Genomic DNA, 24,288 nt, shown 5'->3' with positions numbered 1-24,288 from the left:
ACGGACGGCCGTTACGCTGGCTCCCGTATGGCGGAGGGCTTCGGCCCGGTGTCGCTTAATGGTGACCCACTGGCTGTACTTCTGCGTATTGGCCGGGATCGGGGCCCGTGGGACCATGTCTCTTTCGCCCAGACATACCAGGGACATGGCTGCGGGTTCCCATTCGGGCTGGTACTGTTCACAGTCTTTGACTTCTTCTTCGCCTTGTTCCTCCCCTAGGGAGACGGCGTTGATCTGGCGGTTTAGCGGACCCGTAGGGTTGGATGGTTGGTTTCTCGGACAGTTGGGGTCATTGGCGTAATGACCGGGTCACTGACATTTGTGGCAGGTAACGTTGGAGCGGAATCCCGGCCGTGCTGGGGGGCTTCCTCTCCCGGCCAGGGACGGGGGAGTGCCGGGGAGAGGCACCGTGGTGGTGTCCCGACCCCGGCCCTGGCCTCCTCCTCCTCGTGGACGGTGGGACCCCGGTGATACTCGGCCTTGATCTCCCGCCCCGTATCCGGGGGACCCGGGTGCTCTCCCATCGATCCGCTTCAATTGCGAGTTTCCGTGGCTCGGTCAGTTTACTGTCGAGGAGATGCTGCCTTAGTTCGATGAAACAGTTATTGGAGAGGTGTTCCCATACGATGAGGCTGAACAATTGTTCGTAGGTGGTGACCTGGCTGCCCTTGATCCACCCTTCTAGGGCTCTGCTAAAAAAGTTCACGTACTCTACCCAGGTGGTACCGGGGATCCTTTTACAGTCTCTGAATCGCTGCCGGTACATCTCGGGGGTGAGCCCATAGCGAGTGAGGAGGGCGGCTTTCATATGCTCATATGAGGTCATCTCAGCATCGGGGAGCTGTAGCAGGGCATCTCTCCCTTCGTTGACGAATCTTCCCCACAACCCGGCCCCGAGTCTTTTCGCGGAACCCGGTGGGAGGTCATAGCTACTTCGTAGGCCTTAAACCATTGCTGGATGTCGTCGTTCTTGTAGTACTCTCGGATGACATCTTTGGGGATGTGGACCTTGGTGTCCGCAGAGGGAGTGGAGCTTTGGTTCTCGGAGACACCGAGGTCCCTGTTTTGTTTCCTAATTTCTAGTTCCTTCAAACCGCGCTCGTGTTCGTATGCAAGTTTCTTCTCCTCCAGCTCCCTCTGGTTCTTTTTCTCTTCCCGTTCTCCCTGTAATCGTAGGTGTTCAAGGGCTATCTTTTTTTCTGCTAGTTTCAGTTCCCCATCTAAGCGGAGTCTAGCCAGTTCCAACCCGTGGAGCCGGCTCCTCTCTCGTTTTCGGGCCTCCTCGTGAGAGAGGGCTGGGTTCCTCTCTTCCTCGGGGGTTGCAAGGTTCTCGGTGATTGCAATGTTTTCGTTTTGTGGAGGCGACGCTCCCGTCTCCACCCAAGTCTGCAGGGCCTGTTTGAGGTCGTCTTTGGTACTTAGTCCTGTGGTAGCGATACCCAAGTCTATGCAGAATTGCTTTAATTCCTTGTGACTGTAATCTTCCAGCCGTTCCATCTGGAATTTCGCGGTTGTTCCGGTTTCTTTCGTCGTCATGGTCGCTGCGTGTTTTTTGTCTGTAGTGGGGCGAGCTACTCTCCGTACGATTTGCGTCGGTTCAAATCGCGCCGCTGGCCACCAATGTTAGACGGGAAACCGGAGGGTCGGCCGAGCAAGGGGGAGAGGCCTCCTGGCGAGGGCCCTCTCCTCGGATCGTACGGACGAGCAACCACCCCCCTACAGATAGACGCCACACAAGGATAGGTTCTTAACACTTTCATTGGTATTCTTAGGCAGGTTATTGCAGTAATATAGAAGGAACGGGATACGGGGATCCCTCTGAGGCTTAGTCTCTGTGGGTAGGGGGTAGCGGGACAGTCTTAGTACCGGTCTGGTACAGGGATGCCTGACGCACAGCTCTCAATCCTCGAGCTGGAGGGTTCTCTGGTATGGGCCGCGGCAGCAGGACTCCAAGGATGGTTCACGAAGATGAGCCGCGGCAGCGCCAGCAGGACTCCAAGGATGGTTCACGAAGATGAGCCGCGGCAGCGCCAGCAGGACTCCAAGGATGGTCGCAAGAAGATGAGTTCGTCTCGGTGTCTCTCGACTCCAGGATACAACTGCCTTACTGCTCTGGAGCTGCCCCAGTTATAGGACTGGTGCCCTTTGATGTCCGGACCCTCGCACTTGGAGGTCGAGGGGCCGGGATGTGCGAGTCCAGACACCCAGCAGGGGGGTGGAGCCAGCGCCCAGGGAGGCTGGGGGCGATCGAAACCAGGCTGATGGAGGTCCATCGAAACTTCTCCCCCCATTGACTCATCAAGTGGTCTCTTTACCCCCTGGTTGGCTTGTGGTGCCTCGATGTCGGGGCTTTGCTGGGCCTGAGGCTGGGGTCGGGCCGAGGCCACGAGGCCTGGTCGTGGAGGGTCCAAGATGGCGGCTGGGCCGGAGACGAGGATCCAGGAAGGGGTCCGGACCAGCCGAGAGGGCTGAGGAGATGAGGTCGAGTTCCGTCGGGGGAGAGCTGAGGCCGGCCCGGAGGGGCGGCACTCGTGGCAGGTGGAAGGTGTCGCTCTTGGCCGGGGAACAGGGGTCGAGGTAGTCCGGGATCCGCCATGCGGGAGGAGTAGGACCACGCCACGAGGCCAGGTCCAACAGTGACCTGCACTGTTCCACCTAACAAGATGTGTCTCACAAATAAGGGCGGGAAAACCTGCATGAATGACATGACAATGTTTTGTTCATAAGCATGACTACACACAGCATGACCATCTATTATCCATATGCATGAAAATATTACTAATAGTGTGAACAATCTTATTAACTCAAGTAGATTAAAATCCCATGAATCCTGCACAATCTCGAATTACCACAGACACGCATATCAATTCTCTAAATATCAACCTTCAGGAATATCAACTTTACACCTCCGTCCACCGCCTGTCCTCATAACACCTCGAATCTTCTGCCCTGGGGGGCGGCAACACTCTCCACCTCAGGCTAGCCATGTACCAACCCTGGAGCTACCAGCTCCGCTTTCTGAAAGCGACGCTCTATCCCTGGGTCCCTCGAAGGATGGATGGTGATGAAAAGCTCTGAGAGGTCCCAAGCCCTCGCCTCGGACACTCCCACCACAACTTCCCTTCTCTGGTGCAGACCGAAGTCCCGTCCAACCCCTCGGTAAACGCACTACAAAACTGGAAGCAAACACTTCTCTAATACAGATTAGTAAAAATGTATTTCCTGTTAAAGATTTCCGCACCTGGCCAAAATCAGAAAACAGATTGAGGAGCCATTTCTAGACAGAGACTTTACTTGGCTCATAATTCAATTCACAAGTGGCTGAGGGATTTTAACAAACAATCATAAGAGATGGTACAATCAATGCTTTAAAACAAACTGTAAAGTCCTTTTTCACTAGTTTCCTACTTGTGCGTTAAAAGCAATAAAGATACTTGCGTTAAGTATAATTTATCTTGTGCATTAAAAAGTAAAGAAAATGTATTTCATATAAATATCATTATGTGAACACAACCAATAAATATGGCATGTGCGCCTCGGTTCAAATACTGTTACTTCATTTCAGAAGGCAAGTTAATGTGCCTCCTTTTGAAACCAGTGAAGGTTGTAGTTAGATTTGAACCATTAATTGGTCGCATTACGTTACAAGAGGACAACATCATTTTTTAGACACAAGGAGGTTAGGTGAATTGCCCAGAGTCACACGATGGTGAGCAGGCACCGAGACTCTCCCGGTTCTCCAGTTCAAAAGTGTGCACCAATGGCCGTACCGACACATCCTCTCCCTTGGCAGTGTTTACACTGCAAAATCTCTTGTGCGTTACCAGTGCTCCGAGAAAGTTGCTTCCTTGCAGGTGTACGTGAGAAAGTGAAACCCTGGCCTCGGCCGTCCTTGGCTATAAGTGCAGGGCGTGGTGAGCTGGCCCATGGCTGTCCTATTTTTCTTAGCGGGGGTGGGGCGGGATGAAGCTCTCATGTTTTGCCCTGGGGGGTGCTTGAAGATGTCTCTCTTGCGTCAGAACTCCCCCACCCCTCCCCAACCACTAATTGCAGACATCCGAGTAATGGGGACCCCCCTTCCTAGACAGTAATCCATAAATATATGAGACAATACTGTGGGCCCGATCCAGACAGAGCATAAATTAATAAAACTGTAAACTCTGAAGCACGCACAGGTGGGGGAAGTTTACCTGCTTATAGGGGCAGAGACATAGGGGTGAGACAGACAAGACCAAAAGGGGCGCGGGCAAGGAGTATGAGTGACTCTCGCGACTGGCTGAAAGGTCGGGTTCGGTGGGACGTAGGAGGGGCTTCAGAGGTCACATACATAACAATATGTTCTTGGGCAGAGAGGACGGTACATGGCAGGGGCGTAAGACAAAACGATGACCCCCCCCCAAAAAAATGTGACGAGGCCAGGCTCCGAGCTTCCGTTATCTCATAGATGGATATTATATTCATACACCTTGGGCTGAATACTTCCCCCCCTCCCAAAAAAAAAGAAAAACCTACGTTACGGCCCAGGGACTTTGGGCGAGCAGGACGGGGGCGTGTTTTTGGCGTTCTGAGTGACAGATGACATCACAGGTGGAAAGAACGCCGAAAACACGCCACCGAATCCGAAAGAGTCGGGGCTTTATTGGAGTGACTCCCTTCTCCTCCAATGGCTGGCCTCCATTTAGGAAGCCAGCCAATGTTGAAGAGAGGCAGGCTCTAACTCCAAAACATTAATTCTTCGGGACTCCGCCCCTCTCTGCTTCACTGTGAGAGCTACGGTCCCTCGACCTAAAAACAACAGACAGGAAGGATTCAGCTTGCATTATTTTGCAAAGTCAGGCCCTTTCTCCTTTCTGTTAACCTACTGCATGCATTAAAGAAGGCAACATTCTACCCACTGATGTGTCCCAAAGTGCTTGTTGACTTCAATCACAGCCGTTCTTCTGCAGTGGCTTAAATAATCAGAAATCAAAGAAAATTCAAGCTCATCACCCCTACATTGAAGGCACTACATCACCTCACTGTCTTTATAGCAAAATCTACTCCAAAGCGTTTAGTGTGTTCTGTAAGTTTCTTCACCCGATTAAACATAGTTTCTGGTGCATATGATTACTGTGTTTCTCATTGGAAGATCTAGATTTAAAGTGTTCCTGTGGCATAGTGTTACATTTGCATCTTAAGTTATTTTCTTCCTCTCTTTCAATTGTATTCAATTTAGATTGAAATTTTTGTTTGCAAGTCCCTGAATGTATTCTTTTAAGGAGTCTGTACTATTCAGTATAAACCTGTTATTTCTTTGCCTATACTCTCTTCAATTCAAGTTTTTAAATACAAAGTGAAATCTTTTCTCTGTAATAAGAGTCTAGGAAATGCCCACCTTTTATGGATTCCTGGCAGGCTTTATGAACCTGTATCATGGTGTTTGCAGATGTACGGTTCAAATGACACTCTTCGTGTTTTAAATCTTTGAAGTAGGTAGCTGAAACAGATACTAAGAGGAAGAGTTATGCAACGTTTGCGAGTCTATAAAAAGCACCAGGCTACAAAACCAGGGTTTAGCTACTTAATATGTACTTCCAATCCCCAGAATCCATACTTTCGTTTTAATCTGTAACTGACAGGGAAATAGTTATAAATCTGAATCCTCTTTCAGTGTTCCCCATATAGACAACACTACCTAAGCTGCTTCTCTTCACCCTCCCTGGCAATGAAGACTGGCTGTTCGAGCCCCATACAAAAATCCATCCTATTTCTCCATGCAGCCAGTGACGGAGCCCGGGCGCCTTCCAGGCCCTGGAAATATCCCTCTTTGCCAACGTGAGACCTAATAACATGAGGTGACGCTTATATCTATTGCCCCCCACTCCCTCCATAACATGTAGCAGGGCCAGGCGTGGTGTGTAGGGAAGCTCCCAACCCAATACCTCTGACAAACAGGAGAACACCCCCCTCCAGAAGCGATGTAGTGAAAGGCAGCTCCAGACTGTGCGCAAAAGCGAGCCCTCTTCTCGCTGACAGCGGAGACGCCCGGGGGAATCAATCATTCCTGCCCTCCACAAACTCACTCTAGTGAAATACACTCTGTGTAGGTATTTGAATTGTATCAACCACAGGCGCGTAGCTATTGCTGCCCCCGCGGGCTGGCTAAAGCCTCTGCCCAATCCTCCTCCAGTTCACCCATGTCCACCTCCCATACTGTCTTAAGCCTCTGCAGATTCGTTGAGCAGTGAATGACCTGCGTTTGGTATATGCGGGAGATCTTGCGATCTGGTAGCTCTCCTATAAAGACCTACACTTCTATGGGGCGGAAGTCGGGGAGAGACTCCAGTCCCTCCAGGCTAGGTGCTAGAGCGTGTCGGAACTGCAGGTACCTGAAGAACTTGGATTGTGGCGTCCCATATTCGTCCTGCAGATCTTGAAACGATTTAAGTGTCAGATCCGTCATAATGCACCCTAGAGACGAGATGCCTATGGAGTCCCATCCCTGGAAGCCCTGCAATGCTGCCAACTGTGGCCAACGCCCGTTACCCCAGAGAGGAGTCTCCCAGATCAAGACATTCCACCACCCCATCCTGAACTGAACCTGCCTCCAGATGTGAAACAACACCCGCGTGGCCAGAGGCAGAAGCGGCCGAAGCGGTACGGAGTATAATAGCGTGTGCAGTGATTTGTTGCCCATAAGCTGTAGCGTAGGCTGGGTCCCCCTGTGCCCGTACCACTCTCGTTGAGGACCATCAGGTGTGCGGCCTCATAATAGGAGAGGACGTCCGAAGTAGCGAGACCCCCGGTGTAGGTAGATGAGAAACAGGTGCATATGGCCACCCTCACCATGCCCCCTTCCCATAAGAACCCTTCCAGCGCTGAGTTCACCTGTCTGAACCATCGGGGTGAAAGCTGGTATGGATGATTCTGTAATTGATAGAGACGGGGAAGCGCCACCATCTTGAAGATGGCCGATCTGCCATATATGGTTAAGGGCATACGGGACCACACCTTAAGGTCTTCCCTGGTTCGGTCCCACACCGGGACTAGATTGCGTTCCCTGGACACCCCCTGCACGTCTGCCAAGAAGACCACCAAATACTTCAGCCCCCCCCATCGCCAATTGAAGGGATGAGCCCCCCCCATCCCCCCCAGGACCCACAGCGTGGAATTGCGTGGATTCATATATAATCCAGAGGTCTTGCCGAAGATCTGCAGTATGCACAGCAGCCGTGGTCCCGACCTATCCAGAGCAATGAAAAAGAAAAGGACATTGTCCGCATATAGTGCTATTTTATCTGTGAGACCCGGGGCTCATTTAAACCCCCGAAGTTGGGCATCAATGCGCACCCAGGACACCAGCAGCTCCATGGCGAGCTCTAAAAGATAAGTGGAGAGGGGGCAGCCCTGTCACGTGCCCCGCTGGATGGAGAAGGAGCAAGAAATTGCCCCTTCTACCCGCACCAATGCCGTTAAATCAGTCTAGACCTGTTTTGATGCCTTTTGTCAACCGGAAATATAGAGTGAATGGGGTTCATTAAGCAGGATTTCACTCCTAAACTGTTTTTCCGCATTGAATTAAATCCCGTGGATACAAAACCATTTATATGGACAGAGAATGCACTATTGACATTAGGTTCAAATTGTATATTTTGGTATGTTAGGAAAAGGATGAATGTATTGGCCAGTGTGTGAGTTGGATGTGTTGTAAATTTGTAAATTGCAGTGTTTATCAAAATTTTGATGTAATGTTGTATATTTGTACATGCAATAAAAAACTCTTGATTTGTTTATGAAAATAATGTTCCACTAGTGAAAAAAATGAACTAATAAACTAGTGACGTAAGTAAAAAACGGACCGTTATGTTTTTTTCATGAAGGTCGGCAGAAATTCTTATAAGTGACGCCCAGTACTGGCAGTTGTGGTGTTCTTTTGATAGTTCAGGCTCAGCCTTGCTGTTTCAGAGCCACAACCCTGTGTCGTTTTTCTCTTGTTAAATCAGTGTAGAGCAGCTGCAAACAGGTCAAAAAATGCGTGCCGAGGTTAAGTTTCTGCAAAAGAGCAAACGGGTACACCCAGCTCAGGGAATCAAAAGCCCTATCCATGTCGGCCAGCAGTAGCGCTGCCGGCTCCACAAGTCGCCCACTGGCCGATACAGCCCTCTGAGGCATGAACCCGGTTTGGTCTGGGTGTACCAGTGCGGTTATGTGTGGCCGAAGCCGATTGGCCAATGCCTTGGCTAAAACCTTTGCCTCCACATTCAGAAGGGAGATGGGGCGATATGATGCATGCTGCTCTGGGGGTCTACCCGGATTAAACACTACCACCTCCGCATGCCTCCAGTCCGGGGGAAGAAAACCGCGCTCCGCGCCTCCTCCACCAACGGCAGAAAATGTGGTGCCAGCTGTACAAAGATCCGTTAAAAAAACTCACTGGGGAAACCATTCGGACCCGGAGCCTTCCCGGGATTCAACTCCCCCAGGGCCGTACCCAACTATTCGTCTGATAGTGGCCTATCCAGTAGGTCCCGCACCTCATCCGAAATGGTCTTAGGGGGAAGGTCATCTATGAACTTCGCAATGACAGCAGCTGTGAGGCATTCTTTGCGCGCATATAAGTCTTCATAATGTGCCGCAAAGCTTTCTGCAAGAGCTGGGGGCTCAAGAAACGGTGCTCCCGCAGAGTCCAAGACTCGCGGCAGGGGCTGGGCATGTAAGGTGCCCTGACATAGACGATGGAGCATCTTACTGGATTTGTCCCCCCATTGATAGACCCTACTACGCGTCGCTAGCCAAGCCTGATGGGCCTCGTCCATCAGTAGGGCTGCATATTGTTGCTCAGCTAATACTAACTGTTGTTGTCTGGCTGGGCCGCTGTCTCCCGACCCCTACATTCCAATGTCTCCACTTCTGCTTCCCGACGCACCAAGTCCCTCTGCCGTTCCCTCCGCGCAGCCACACACCACAAAATATCCACCCCTCGCAGCGTGGGTTTCAATGCCTTCCAAAGTACTGCTGGAGACGTGACCGACCCCACGTTTACCACCAGATAATTATCAATCTCCTTGGTCAAGTGATCTCTGTACTCCTCCTTCTGCAACTGCCACCCCGACATTTGCCATCTAAGTTACTGCCTCCCAAGGCCAATCCGGAATGTAAGAGCAACTGGTGAGTGATCAGACAGGCCTCTGGGCGTAGTATCTGCCGACAACACTCTGTGCACTAGCCCCCTAGGAACATACATGTAGTCCAACCTTGAGACGGAGTCATGTGTCGTAGAGAAGTAAGTGTATTCCCGGCGGAGGCCATGTAGGTGCCTCCAAACATCCGCCCAGTCTAAACCCGTCACCAGGGAGTGTAATCTGGTGGGGATCCACCCACCACAGCAGCGTCCCCGCTCCTCCATCTATCCCGGCCCAGCTCCATCACGTCATTCCAATCCCCCCCCCACAACAGAGAGTGTATCCGGCATGTCCTCCCAGAGGTTCAGAAGTCGTTCTACTAAAGACCACTGTAATGGCGGTAGAGCGTAGACGCTGCCCAGCGTCAAAGTATCTGCTCCAATTTTGCCCTGTATAAAGATGTACCTTCCCTGTGTGTCCGACCAGAGTCTCTCATATGCATATGGGACTCTGCGATGGATCAGTATCGCCACGCCCCTCAAGCCCCGCGTGAGGCCTGAATGAAATATATGCTGGTACCCGTACCTCTGCAGACATAGGGCCATAGTACCCATCAAGTTTGTTTCATGTAGCAGAAACACGTCGGCCCCCGCCCGTTTGGCATAATGAAGTATGGCCCCCGCTTTACCTTGTCTAGGACCCCACGGAAATTCCAGCTAACTATGCGCAGGGAACCAGGGGTTATCCGCCGTTCCTTGTGTGTGTGTCAGACATAGTAGGTAATGTATGACCTTGTGGCCTGTATATGTGTTTCCCAGTGTGTATGATGAGTTACAAGCAACCAGCATGAATGCGCAATCAAACAAATAGAACAAACCCCCTCTCCCGACAACCCCCCCACCCCATACCTCACGAACATGGAAGTATCTGTCGCAGTCTGATAGGAGCCATGTCCCTAACCGGGGGACACGAACCATACCTTCCAATGGATCCCCAAATGGCCATCCATAACCCTCGGGCCTTACCCTTTCCGCCCACCACTGTGTGGCCAGGTTTCCAGCCCAATAAACGTGCCTATCTGAACATCAAAACTCAATCACTGATCTCCCAGCCCCCGCCAGGCCCTCTGATCAGTCCGCCGAAGCCTGTCTCTCTGGAATCAACCCCCTCTGCCGGATGGCGGAGCTGGACAGAGAACAACGCCTGAACCTCGATCTCCTGTTATTTCTCTGTTGGCCCCGGGGCCCCTCTGGGCCACCTCACTCGACGATGATTCTGAGTCCCTGCCAGGTGGTGTGTGGACTCGCACCCGCACAGTCTCATCTGTCCATTGAAAGACTTTCTCCTGCGAGTCAAAGAAATGCTTGCGGGAATGATAGACCACTCTCAGACGGGCCGGAAGCAACAGTTAATGGGGGAGCTTAAGGTCCCGGAGGCGAGCCTTGGCCGCTAGAAAGGATTGCTGCCGCTGCACCAGCCGCGTGTAGTAAGGGAATATGAGGATACGTGCATTATTGCAAGTGAGGGATTCTTTAGCTCTGGCCTGCGGGGGCTTCCGCATAAGGGCCCTGTGAGCCCGCTCCACCACGAAGCAGCGAGAGATTGTATCTGGGGGAAGCCAGCTCTCCGGACACTGTGTCAGGAAGTGCTCCACGCTGTCACCCTCGCATCCCTCCGGAAATTCCACGAAACGAAGGTTGTTGCGCCGAGCACGCCCTTCTGCGTCCTCAGCCCGCATCGCCATACCTTTTTGAATCTTCTCCATATCCGCTGCCTTCTTCTTTAAGGTCGTGACATCATCTTCCACCTCCGATATGCCTGTCTCGGTCACCGTGATGCGTTCCACTGCATTGCGCAAGTCCTGCCTCAACAGCGTGACATCAGAGCCCACAGCCCCAATCTTGGCGTCGAGCATATCCCTGAACTGGGTGATGGCCGCCATAAGTGCCGCTTTATCCTGCACCTGGCCCTGAGATCCCGCAGACCCCGCCGCAGCACCCGCTCCAGTAAATTTGTCGATGGTGCCCAGCTTTGTGTGGCACCCTCCGCCCTTATCACGCGTCATAGTTGAGTACTAGGTGCTTCCCACAGGCACTCAAGTGTAATCACTCAGGGGACAAAACATCGAAACAGCCCTGCAGTCAGGAAGTGTATCCACAGTCCAACAGTCTCTCCCAGGCCACCCGTAGCCACCCTGAGGCTGCGCGAGATGGTCACCAATACTCCCTCGCCCCCACCACTGAGGGCCTCACTGCTATGGCCCGATCCGGCCACAGATATGCGCCACTGTCTTTGGCAATGCCTAGGGCTCCGCTGTGCCTGCTTTCAAAGGTATGCTTGCTGAGCTGTGCCTGCGTAGCTATGCCCGGGGACTGTGCTGTGCCGCCCTCCGCTGCACCTGGGGCACCGCCTGACAGCGCGTCCTGAGATGCCCAGCGCTTTGATCACTCCACTCACTCCAGGTGGCCACAGGTCTCCAGCTATTCCAGTGCGGGCGTCCTTACATTCGAGGGATCTGGGGCGCCGCCCTTCCCCCACCACCGCTGCTGCCTGATGTGACCGCCGAGTATAGGAAGCCTGCTGGGGGCTGGCAAGAATATAATGAGGGGCTATACAGGCGCTCCTAGTGCCGCCGCTGCACACCAGGATCAGTCAGGCCTCATACGGCTGTCCCAGGTCTCCACAAAATGTCTGCCGGATCCCCTAGGACTCCCTCACCTGGAAACTCCACTGCTGTGGCCCGAGTCGGCCACCGGCGCTCACCTCGGGACACCACCAGCTACCTCACCCCGATGTTCCCCAGCGCTGCAAAGCCAGGGGGGTCCAGTGCCGTAGAGGGAATCCGGGCACAGACCTTCCAGCGGCGCGCCCGCCAGCTGCACGTCCCTGAGGCACCTTTCCTGGGCCGGACTAATCACGGGAATCCCCGGCTCCTCTCGGGTCGTCGCTCTGCCAGTCCGTTACTGCCTTAAAGACATGTTTTAAATAAAGTTTGTCTAAATATTTAGTAAGATATTGTTTTTACTTTTCTTTCTATGATCAATTGAGAAAACCACCTTTACAAAAAAATTATAATCAGGACTATCGAGGCAACGCCGTCGATAGTCGCAAAGAGTGCGTGGTTTGTACAAAGTGTAAAAAAAAAATATATATATAGACTCATTCTACAGTATATTTAACAGTAGCGGTTTATTAGTGTACTTTTCAAACTCATATTTTGTAGTGAGTTTACAGAAAAATCATCTACAAAGCCTATTTTTCGTTTTCCCGGTGTCGCCCGGCATCGCGACTGAGTCTATAGTTCTGGAAATCGATTTTTCAGAAACTCTAAAGCACATACATGCCGATATTTTAATTGATGTTTGACACTAGTCTTATCTGTAGCTGTCTTATACACACTCTCAACACAAAGGTTCTTGTCAGAGCCACCCAACAGGACAAAATGTAGTTAATTTTCTTGTCAATTTCTTTTTTTTTAATCTTTATAATTTGCGGCCATGTTGTGATGAACGCAGTCACGTTGCAAAAACACAAAACTAAAGTGGACATTCACCGACCACCACCACCACATTAAAAAATTAACTTACAAATTTTTTATTCTATTATAATACACACATTACTAACTGAAAGATGTTTGTACACATATATTTGTAGTAACTTTTTAAAAACTGTTTGAACCCTACTTCCTGTTTTCGCGATGGCACAGTGTCGTGATGACTTCGGTGGCTGTGACGATCGCTCCTTTTTAGGGGGTGCACAACAAATATATGCACACATTTTTCTGTATTTTAGACACCAGGGGTTTATTACTGCACTGTTTAAAGTCATATTTTTGTAGGCAGTTTGTATAAAAAGAGCCATTTAAACAGTTTTTCTATTTTCCCATTGACGCCGAGCGCAGCAATGACATCGGTAGCCGCAGTCACCGTGAATACGTTGCAAAATGACAAAACCAATGCGGACATTCAATAACCACCACCACATTCAAAACATAACTGCTAAATGGATTATAACAAACACACTAAACACATTAGTATCGAAACAACAGTATAATAGCATGTACAATTCCCTTAATATCTCTATTGCACAGTGCATAACTTTTTCAGTGTAATCTATAACTGAATGCATCCCTGCGTCTCGTTCACTGCTTAAAATTTGATGGGATTCATGAAAAGGTGCATCGGTCTTTCAATATAATGAAATGCATGACTGCCTCAGCACATCTGAGTACATCAGTGTGACAATGGGTCTGTGATTGGTTGCGTAAGTCTCTCAATCTGCGAGGAGGTGCATGAGTGCCTTTACATTTGCAAGTGAGTATATCACTATCTTACTGGATCTGTGAGTGGATACATGATTGTCTAAGTGGGTGTCTGAGTGAGTGGGTGGGTACATGAGTGTCTGTGTGGTCTGTGAGTGTGTGGGTCTCTGAGTGCCACTGAGTGGGTACATGAGTCTCTGAACATATAACTGACTGGGTGCATAAGTCTTTGAGTGGGTCTAAGAGTGGCTGTGTGATGACTATGGGTGTGTGAGTGGGTTCATGAGTGAATGTATGAGTGGATCCATGAGTGGGTGTATGAATGTGAGCATAACTCTGAGTGAGTGAATGGTATATGCATGAGCATCTGAGTGGGTCTGTAACTGGGATTGCGAGTGTTTGGGTCACTCTGTTAGTGGATGCGTAAGCCTTGACTGGGTGAGAGTGGGTGTGTGTATATCGGAGTGAGTTTGTGAGTGTGTGTGTGAGTTTCTGAGTGAATGATTGAGTGAGTGACTGAGCCCATAAGTCTCTGAGATGGTCTGTGACTGAGTGTGTGTGACTGGGTGTACGAGTGTCTGAGTGTATCTGTGAGTGGGTGTATGACTGTCTCTGTGGATCTGTGAGGACATATGTAAGTGCGTGAGTGGGTCTGTGAGTGGGTGCATGAGTTCATAGGTGGGTCTGTGAGTGGTTGCAAGAGTCTCTAAGTAGGTATGAGACTGTACGTATGAGTCTGAGTGGGTCTCTAAGTAGGTGCATGAATCTCTCAGTGGGTCTGTACATGGGTGCATCACTCTCCGAGTGAGCCTGCAAGTGGTGCAGGAGTAACTGAATGTGTATGTGAGTGGGTGCATGACTATCTGAGTGGGTATGTTACTGAATGTTTAAGTGTGTGAGTGGGTATGTGAATTGTTTTAGAAGTGTCTGAGTGAGTTTGTGAGTGCTTACATGAGTGTGTGACAGTGACCTGCAAGTGTGTACAAATACATACATTTAAAAAAATATTTTCACCAATATTTGCGATGACGTTTCGATATACGCAATGTCCACACAACGATACACATCAATTTTTGACACAACTTGTCACTAACATGATCATTTCTCAAACATGGGGTCAGAGTATCTCCACCATAACCCCTTATGGGGGCTTTCACACAGATTTTCAGCCCTAGGAACCATGCCCGGATGATGAAATGGTGGCTGCAACTTTCTGTTCAGGTTGCGTTTAGCCAATCAGAGCATTCTGTTGGCGTATGCATCCGTGATTAACTGCGAAACCGTCGCCAAATATTCGCAGCTAAAGATATATCTATAATTTTGGCCTACATTTCTCTAAAACTCTTTGACAGAATTGCACTAAACAAAAACCACAATCTGCGTAACATCTACCTTTCTGCCAAATTTGGTGTCATTCCGTCCAGCAGTTCGGGTTGTAGATTCGACAACACGTTCCTATGGGAATTAACATTACAAACCCACGCTTTTTTTTGCACCCCTATTTCTCGGTCCCCACTGCATGGATCACCCCCAAACTTTCCATGACAACCAGAACATAAGTGTTTTAGGAACATTTCATGAAGATTGGTTGAATGATGGCAAAGTTATAGGCAAGTCAATAAATGCTTTTCCTATGGAAACTAACTAGAACTACCTAACTGCGACCGCTAGTGGGGGAGAGAGACACACACACTCACTCACACTCTCTCTCACTCTCTCTCTCTCACACTCTCTCACTCTCTCACTCTTTCACTCTTTCACTCTCTCTCAAACTCATTCTCACACACATTGACTCACACACACTCGCTGACTCTCACACACACTCACTCCAATAAAGTTCATGGTTAGTTAACCCAAAATTGAAAAAGCCCTGACATTCACGAGTTGTATTATGCAAAATACAATGCATACCATACCTCACACCGCCCTAATTTTCCTTTTTGTAGACGTTTATCAGATGCCTGCAAAATACTGGTATAGTAAACATAGCAGTAGGCATGCTTTATAGTGTGCATTGTGCTTTACATACTCTACCTGGGGAATTTCACAGCTTTTCCAGATTTGTGTTTGCTGAACCATAGCTAATCGTTAACTTTATTTATTTTTTAATGTTGTAGTTTATTCACCTATAAGTACCCATTAGGAGGTGAACAGGGCATCGACCTTGCATAGTGGGGGTTGGCAGCAGGGTCTGACTTTCAACCACACCCTGCACCCAAACTCCACCATCTTCACTGTATTTATTTTATTTCGGCCAATGGCCATAAAGGAAGTACAGTTAGGAAAATGATATAAAGAAACACAGTATATAGGAAAGTAGCATCCTGGCATGGCAAGTATTATGGTACCTCCATAACTTCGTACTAGTGTACCCTTGTAAGTCCCTAGTATATGGTATTAAGGTTCCCAGGGCATAGATACACTAGGTGTCTCCCATGGGCTGCAGCATATATTATGCCACCGATGGGAGTCCTCTTAAACTGTGACTACATGCCTGCCATTGCAGCCTGTGTAAGTTGGCGCTCGCACTACTCATGACAGATTTACGTTTCCTTATATCTGAAGTCACTATACTTAAAACCTATAAGTCACCCCTATAGCAGGCTCTTCTGTCCTGGGGGCAGGGTGCTTGGTTTTGAGTGTGAGGACTTGTCATTAAGAGATGTCTAACTATATAATGGCTGCACCGAACCCGGTCTTGTTTGGTATCAAACATGTTGGAATCATAACCCAACACAGATTCCAGTGTTGGAAGCATGGTCCCATGTACTAGGGTCTCCCTTGGAGTAACCCCTGTACTCCCGGTAACAGCCTTTCAGGGTCTGCAAGCAAGCTAGTGCTGCTGCCGACCACAGACACGATTCTGCCTTCCTGCTGCTGAGCCAAGCTCGAGCTGGGGAAGGTACAACAATAGGTTTCCTGTCGCAGGAAGGTGTGACCACCTCCCATACAAGACCTCGTGTATTGCGCTGGGGTGGGGTGATTGCCAGCATCACCAGACTACTTTGAAAGGCACATTTGGTTCCCTCTTTGCATATTTCAGATTGAGCCAGTTCAGGAACCCTTAGTTCCCGCCATGGCGTGAAACTGGACAAAGTACATGGGAGCATCCTCTCCTCTGGGAGGGACCCAGAGTCGTTCCAACCCTCTCCTTAAGGTACTTCAGGCCGCCCCTGTGAGTGGGTCTCACATTCGTCGTGGGACAAGAGACAACCCTGAAACTGCATCGCTCTTCAGTTGTCTGGACACTTGGACTTCGTTAGCCTTTGACAGGAACGGAGACTGCTCCAAGGAAGACTCCTGCTTCTCCTGGTCTTGCTGTTCTGCAAGCCTTCGACGTCTGTGTCTGTGCTTCTTTCAGGATCTTCAACAGACCTACCTGTGGGCATCAAGGACACCCGAAGACATCTACCTTGGAGTGAAAGAGTCACTCTCCTACATCTTCAAACACCGCAACGAAGGTGACCGGTCAGCTGCTCCTGTCCTACAGACTTTCTGATTTCCAGCAACACAGGTAGTGGTTGTAGGAAGGTGGATATCTGACTATGGTTGCCCTCAACTTTTTGCCTGGTGTTTAGCTGGTTTTTCGACTTAGTTGACCTGGGGCCCTGCTATTCAGGACCCCAGGCCCACTGCTCTCTCTGTAAAATGGATTGCATGTACCTTAGGTACATATCTAATTGGATACTGGGTCACCTTATCAGTCCCTGTACAGTGTACCTTAGGTTCCCAGGGAATAGGTGCACTCAGGGCCTACCAGGGGCTGCAGCATGTATTATGCCACCCCTGGCTGGCCATCCAAATCTGACACAACTGGCTGATCAATCAGCTGGGGCAAGGTGGTGTAATCACCCTTTGCTTTAGATATAGTATGCCTATATCTAAACCTAAAATGGACACATATACTCCTATAAGTCACTCCTATGGCAGGCCTTAACAATCCTGAAGGCAGGGTGCTTGGAATTATGTGAGATAGTGCTCTGGCATGGGCTGAGCCTTTCTACAGCTTTCGGAACCAAGTCCTTTAGCTGTTTCCATGATAACGCTATACCATATACTCTTAAGTGCATTATAATCCTCGCGGTTATTGCTAACTTTGGCATAGCATTATCAAAACATGTCGAGTAAGGTGTCATACGAATTGGATTACTACCCCCTCGCCAGTTCTGGCGACGGGGGTAGCATTCCACCCTTTTAGAGGGACACGACATGTACCTAACTGTGAACCCCGGTTAAAGTTAACCCGAGCCTCAGCATCACAAAATGGATGCTGCCACCACAGACACAAGTCTGACCTTCTGCTGCTGGGAGTCCTTCCAGCGAGGGAGGCCTGGACAAAGGGTTTCCTGCCTTGGGAGGTGCTAGCACCACCCCAGACAGGATTTTGTGTATTGGGTAGGACAGGGCTGAAAGGAATGAGACATGCCTGGGGCACACAAGGTGTCCCTGTGCATACACCGGTCCAAACCAGTTCCTGGGGCTCTCCAGCCCCAGCTCTGGCGCAAGACCAGACAAAGGATAGGGGGTGTAACCACCCCCTTCCTGGTCCCACCCATAGGAGGGACCTAGTCGTAGTTCAGCCCCCTTTAGCAGGATAAAGTTGGAGCTGGTCCCATTCCGAGTTAGATTAATCCTGAAATGAAACTCTACAAGAAGAAACTCTGGACTTCGACTTTCTGCCAAGAAGACTGAAGAAATCTCCCTTGTGGGCAAGGAGTGTCCACCCTGCACAAGCAGGCACCATCAGCGTCCAGCGGCTTCCCTTTGTTGTCTTCCCTCGAGGATCCAGACTTCAGAGCCCGACGAGACCCGGATTCCCAGACTTCTCCGACCTCTACCTTCATCTGCAGCACAGCTGAGATCCGTGGGTGCGACAAGTCACGTGGGACCGGCCATCTTGAAAGAAGCAGCACTACGCTCCAGCACGACTTCAGAGGCATCCTCGTCCAAGTGCTTTGGGGACTGAGAAGCCCCGACCCCGAGCAGCTCCTGCACCGAAGACCAGCCCTCCAGCATCCACGAGATCTGCGTTGGGCCCTTCTGCCTGTTTGCTGCTCGACACGTTGTCTGGTCACTTGCCGGCTGGCTAGTGACCTCCTAGACGACTAACCTTGAAATCCAATCTGCTGGTCTGGTTTCTCCAGACTGGCCCTTGCTCCACTGCAAAGGAGAAGCACCCCGGACCCTCCTGATCCACGAGGCTGCAGAGACAAGCGTCCACTCTTCACCTGATCGCGACAACGACATCTGGTTCCACTCCAGTCACTGGCTAGTGACTTTGAACAATGTCCCCTCTGCTTTCAGGTTCTGCTCTTCACTGATCCACCCTTGGATCACACCGGACATCTTCCTCCTGGTCGCCTGCAGCATCTTTTCTTCCAGGCTCCATAGACTTCAACGCTGGCACCCGACACGACTTCGCACCTATACACCCGCAGCCAGTGGGTGAGGTAACAAGAGCATTTTTGTGCTCAAGGGTAGATTGACTCTCCTAGTGTCCAGTTCCACTGTCGTTTTAGTCCTAACTAGTCAGGATTGTCCGTACTCACCTTTTACTTGAACTGTACTGTCCATAGACGTTGTTACGCATCTTGCGTGTGAGTTCACACTCTGCACACGCGTTCTGTGGGCCTCCTTTTACTTACCTAAAGTTAGGATAGTGTAGTCCCAGCAACCCTACAGCCTCTGGACAGCTCCATTCCTTCTATCGACCTTCACATTCCACTTACTTAGTATATGGTTTGTTGTGCCCCTAGGGCAACATTGTACTTGTGCAACTTAAACGTATTTTTCTTATGAGTCTTGTCATGTGCTTAGCCCTCTGATCTCATAAAGAGTTCAGAGGTGTTTGTTAGTTAATAAATATCTTGTTTATTTTCATACCTACCTGTGTGGTGTCCTTTCATTTGGTTTTCAAGGGGTTATATGTGGTAAAACAGCTGGCTTCACATGCCAAAAGAGTTTAGCCTAAGACTGCTTTGTCCATGCTACCTTTAGGATAGCTGGTCTATAAGGTTGACTTACAACCAATCACCATAAGGGTTGTTTGGACTGATACAAGGTGATCACTAGAACTAGTGAGCATCATATATCAGGCCAACTTCTCACAGTGGTTCTGCAGCTCCTTAGAGGCCTGACCTGTCTTCTCAATAATTATGAGGACAGTATCCCTTGCCTGGGCCTCTGGGACCAAATCCCTATGCACCTTGTCGACTTGCTGTTGCCAAGGCTAGTTTGCTCTGCGCTCCTCAGGTCTTCGGCTACAAGAAGCTCTAGCCTGCTGCACTGCTTCTCTCGAAAGTCCGCGTCCTGACTATTCCATTTAGCGGTAAAGTTGGCAAGTGGTAATGTACCTAACCTGAACCTTCTAGAAAGAGCTCTTGTGAACGGAGGATTAATGTCATTCATATAGTTTTCGTAGCAAGAGGTAGGGTTGAATCCTAGTATAAACTCCACCTCAAAGGTTTTGGTCCACAGGTGGGTGCTGAAGGGTACCCCGAGATGTTTGAAACTCGACTAGCACACCATGAAAAATCAAAAAAACTTGTCAGTTGGTGAACCAAAAAGTTAAATTAAGCAATTGTGATGCTGAGATCAGCCATTTTCAATGCCTGATTTGACTTATATTTTATGAATGAGTTTTAAATCGGTTATGACACACAACGTTTGCCCAGTAAAAGAAAAGCCACAGGAATGGGGAAACACTATAACGTGTCTGTCCCCATGCACTAGTGTCTGGAACCTAGAGACATGGAAAACACAAGCTTGCCGGCGGTGGGTTGTGTGCATGGGCCAGGCTGCAGGTGGCTCCTGCTGTCAGCCCAAACTGTGCAGGGCTGAGGGCTGTGTGCAGCAAGGGTTGGCTGGCAGCAGGGTTGTGGGTGCAGGGCGTAGGAACAGGACCTAGCATTGCAGTAGAGGTTGGAAAGCAAGTGGAATACATAACCTTAGAAATGGTCTGAAAACAAACCTTAAATAAACTAAGTTATTTGTCTGGCTCAAACGTAGAAACCCACTAAAGTTTGCCAGTTATGGTATGAGATGCACACACCACATTTCATAGCTCAAGATGCCCACCATTTGCAAACATCAGTTTGCAAATGGCATAGGAAAAAAGACAGTCAAGCAAGATTCTTTAGTTCTATGGGACCCGTAGGCCACCATAGGAAGCCGGAATTGCACAAAAATCAGCATGGCCTTTTTTAAGGCTGCAATGTGCTGTGGGGTCGGCGATGGCTGGGAAACTTGGGACGTGCAGCGACCAATATCTGGGTCAATTTTGATTAAACAGACATTGAGTAGAGCAGTTTTTTATCATGATGCCTTTGTGTCTTCTTTCTAGTCTTTGGCGGGATGGGGTTGAATCCTGACTGACTTTCTTACGAGTTCGACTTACCGGAAGACTTTAAGCAGGCAGTTGACTTTTGCAGGAGTGGCCAAATGCCCAGGATTGTGATCAGACCACTGATCTGGAGGGGAGGAAGGCTGAGCTTCCGCCGCAACCTGTCCTGTGCTCAGTCTGGGAGCAAAGCAAAACACAATGAATTTTTTGTAACAGTTTGTGCATCTTTCTTCTGTACTTAACCACCCGATGGCTTGACATTTTCTAACTAAATTTGTAAAAAATTGGGTATGCAACAAATAATTTGAAACAAAGGTTTGGCATCTGTGATCAGTTTAAAAAAATGCTCTCTCTGTCCAGAGAACCTAGAAGTCATACTACTCCATCCATCTTCATCAGTTTATGGCTTCATTTCACCTCCCTTTTGGCTGAGCATAACATGGGGACCAAATCTAGTTTATTCTGTATTATTACGGGTGCATTGTTACTTTTTGAAATATAAATTTCTATATGAACTGCTCAATTATCATTGTTTACTTTCAGGTGTGATTGAATCAGACGTAAACTTCTCAGAAGCTCGTTCTCCTGCTGATGGAGCTTGTATGGTGGAGGAGGAGAAGCACACTGCTGATCCTTGTCATGTTCTCCATAGTGACCCAGGAACCCTTCTGCAGTCTGCAGGTTAGTGCACGCCTGTGAGCCGTCTCTCCGCGCCCACCTTTAAGCACCCTCTTTACTTTCAACTAGAGGACGGAGGGGATTAAAAACCTCCATCTCGTGAACATTTATCTTTTGAAGATCTAGGTTAAGCCATTTTTCACTCTAATGCATGAAAAATAAGCGGGTGTACTGATCAACTTGTTTAGGTTCTACTTTCAGCGTAGTAGGTGCTGTGATGCAAATTAATCACACTTGCGGACAGCTAACTGACAAAACCAGTTTCAAAGTATATAACTGTGGATACTTCTGGATCTTCAATATTGATTGTGTTCGGGTCATTTTTAGTAGTAGGAAAACATTATAATCTAACTCGGTGTCCACATTTCATTCATGTTTTGATATTGTGTATACTTTTGAGCGCTTTGAATTCTATTGGATCCCTCACATTCACAATTGGTTTAAGTGCAGAGTTGTGAGATTAGAACTCTGGATTCCTGGATCCTCAGTCAACAGAAAGAGGACTCAACGTTTTTGCACAAATAAAATGTTGATCATTACTGTCAATCTTTTAACTTATGCAAGATTCCCTTTTCCCTTTCAATTAGCTCATTCCACTTTTTTTCTATTTTTCTTCAAAAGCTTATTTTTCTCTTCAACCTGTAAACTTTATGTTTAACATATAGATATTGAGTAGAACCAGTCCACAAACTAAAATTGCATCACTAGTATATGGAGGTTTATTAGGATACACAGTATAAAGCGAGCAAGTGATGACTATTACAATTAATAACATGAAAGTGTATTATGTTATAACGCTAATAAAACTATTCCAATAGTTAATCTATGCTCTGTCATCTACCTTTCCATATGATTCATGGTTCTGTGCCCTAATCTTTGCAATTTCTATAAAGATACAGTAAAGTTTCATAATGTTTATGGTTGCAGTACATACTGCGGTATATCACAAGCTGTGCGCATTCCTGCAATCTAATGTTGGGCGCAGACGATGTACATATTTCTTTGAAAAAGAGGTCTTGGTTTCTAGGTGACTCGTAATGGCGCCCTCAAAACACACAAGACACCAGTATGCAGAGTCCACCTTAGATTCAAATTAAAAATGTATTTATGACACAGTTAATTAAAACCATTGCAATAAGTACATTTGTTAAAGAAATCGTTATTGAAGGAACTTTGTTTAAAAGTATACTGTGATACTCCTTAATAATTCATCGACCTAAATCAGTATAAATGTGCTAATAAGATTTTAAAATTTAAAATCGGATGACAGCTCAAGTTTCTCAGTCTGTTTCTTGTTGATGACCTGTCTCCAACAATGCTGCTTCAGCTTTCATGAATTTCATAAAGAGAGCAGCTAATTGTGCAGAGACCCCTCTCAAGCATGCCTCCACCGTTCCTTGGCAGGTCCACATATTTAAAATATACCAGATCGATCAAAGCCCATATTTTCTTAGCGGGTTCAATATACAGCTGCAGAGCTCATGGGCCAACATTTTCTCCCTATTGGTGCAAAGGGGACATTGCTTGTCCTTCGCCTCAAGGTTTCTCAGCCCTTACCAATAGGCGTTCAGCGGGACCAAGTCAAAGCGCAAGCCCATTAACTGGTGCTTCATTAAAAAGTTGAGGGGCGTGGAGAGATCGGATGACAAAGACTCTGAGTCAGTGTTGTGGTCCAACTACAGTGCCCTAGTTTTTTCATTAATTGTGCATCACATTCTGCTGATATTACCTTCACTTGTTTTGTTAGTAGCTTTGCCACCACAGGAATTGGCAACCCGCTTGACCATATTGATTGTGCTTCCAGGGCCTCCACCATATGCATTAAAAACGTATGCCAATTTGTTGCCTGATTATTTATCAATTACCAGGTAAGGCTTTTTAGCGTACGCTCATGGGCCTGCTTAACTTTCAGGCTGCATGCTACAAACCTGGCTTTTAATAACCATTGTTGTGAGGTTTACCTGAATTCTAGATGGATTTGTGCATGTGAGGTACAATTCAGCAACTTTAGCACTCTACAATAGCAATAGATTGCGCTCTGTCCAGCCAGGTTGCCATTCTCTGAATGTCATCGCCCCATAGGCCACAGTGAGGAGAAATTTGCATCCTATAACCTTGAGGAGGGGGGATAAGTATGGTGTCCTCATTGATTTTTTTTCACCTTGCTATAAGCCTCTTCTATGGAGTTGGCTACTCCCTGCAAGGCCGTGATATGATGGGTGAGACGTCCCCTTTGATCAAGCCAGACACCAAGGTTTTTTGATTTGGGCACCACTTCTATGGCTTTTCCCTCAATAAACAAGGACCCTTTCCTTGCTCCTTGTTGCGAGATTGTTATCATCTTTGCATTTCCAATATTTACTCTCAAAAGGTTTGCCCTGCAATAAGCGGGCAATGCTGAGAACAGCCTCTTCAGTCCCACTGATGTTTGAGCTAACAGTACAGTGTCATCGGCATACTGTAGTGATTGAATTTTGACTCCTGCAAATTTGGGAATAAAGGTCCTCTCATTCGCTAGATACTCTGGAAGGTCTGCCGAGTATAAGTTGAACAACAAAGGGGCCAAAATGCATCCTTATTTCAATCCTTTGTTTCAATTTTACTTGTTGTGGTCCATCCCGAGCTGACTTATTTTCACCCAGGGGTCCAAGTATAGTGTTATGATTGCTTTCAATAAAGTTTGCGGGCTAGCCAAATTATTTACCATTTCCCAGAGCCTTGGGCACTATACACTATCAAACGCAGTTTGAAAATCAATGTAGTCTAGATACAGGGACCTTTTCTTCAATGCTAATGTGTCTTCAATCCAATGGGCGGAGCGGATGAAATTATCTTCGATATTGCAGCCCTTTTGAAAACCAGTTTGAGATGTAAGGATCAACTTTTTAGTTTGACCCAGCTCAGCA

At 48.3% G+C, this 24,288-nt stretch overlaps 1 protein-coding gene across 29 annotated transcripts in view; it reads left to right on the top strand.

The window, feature by feature from the left end:
* MAP4 (microtubule associated protein 4) overlaps window positions 1-24,288 on the top strand; it is a 1,807,860-nt gene that overhangs the window by 1,128,373 nt on the left and 655,199 nt on the right. For all 29 annotated transcript variants that reach the window (XM_086941043.1, XM_086941031.1, XM_086941029.1 and 26 more), the window contains one exon: window positions 21,248-21,385. In XM_086941043.1, the coding sequence (XP_086797169.1) occupies window positions 21,248-21,385 (138 nt within the window). The remainder of the gene's footprint in view (window positions 1-21,247; window positions 21,386-24,288) is intronic.

Source organism: Lissotriton vulgaris, chromosome 10, assembly GCF_964263255.1.
Source record: "Lissotriton vulgaris chromosome 10, aLisVul1.2, whole genome shotgun sequence".
Taxonomy (NCBI): Eukaryota; Metazoa; Chordata; class Amphibia; order Caudata; family Salamandridae; genus Lissotriton; species Lissotriton vulgaris.
The sequence above is the reverse complement of the archived record's forward strand: the minus strand, read 5'-3'. Positions and strand labels throughout refer to the sequence as shown.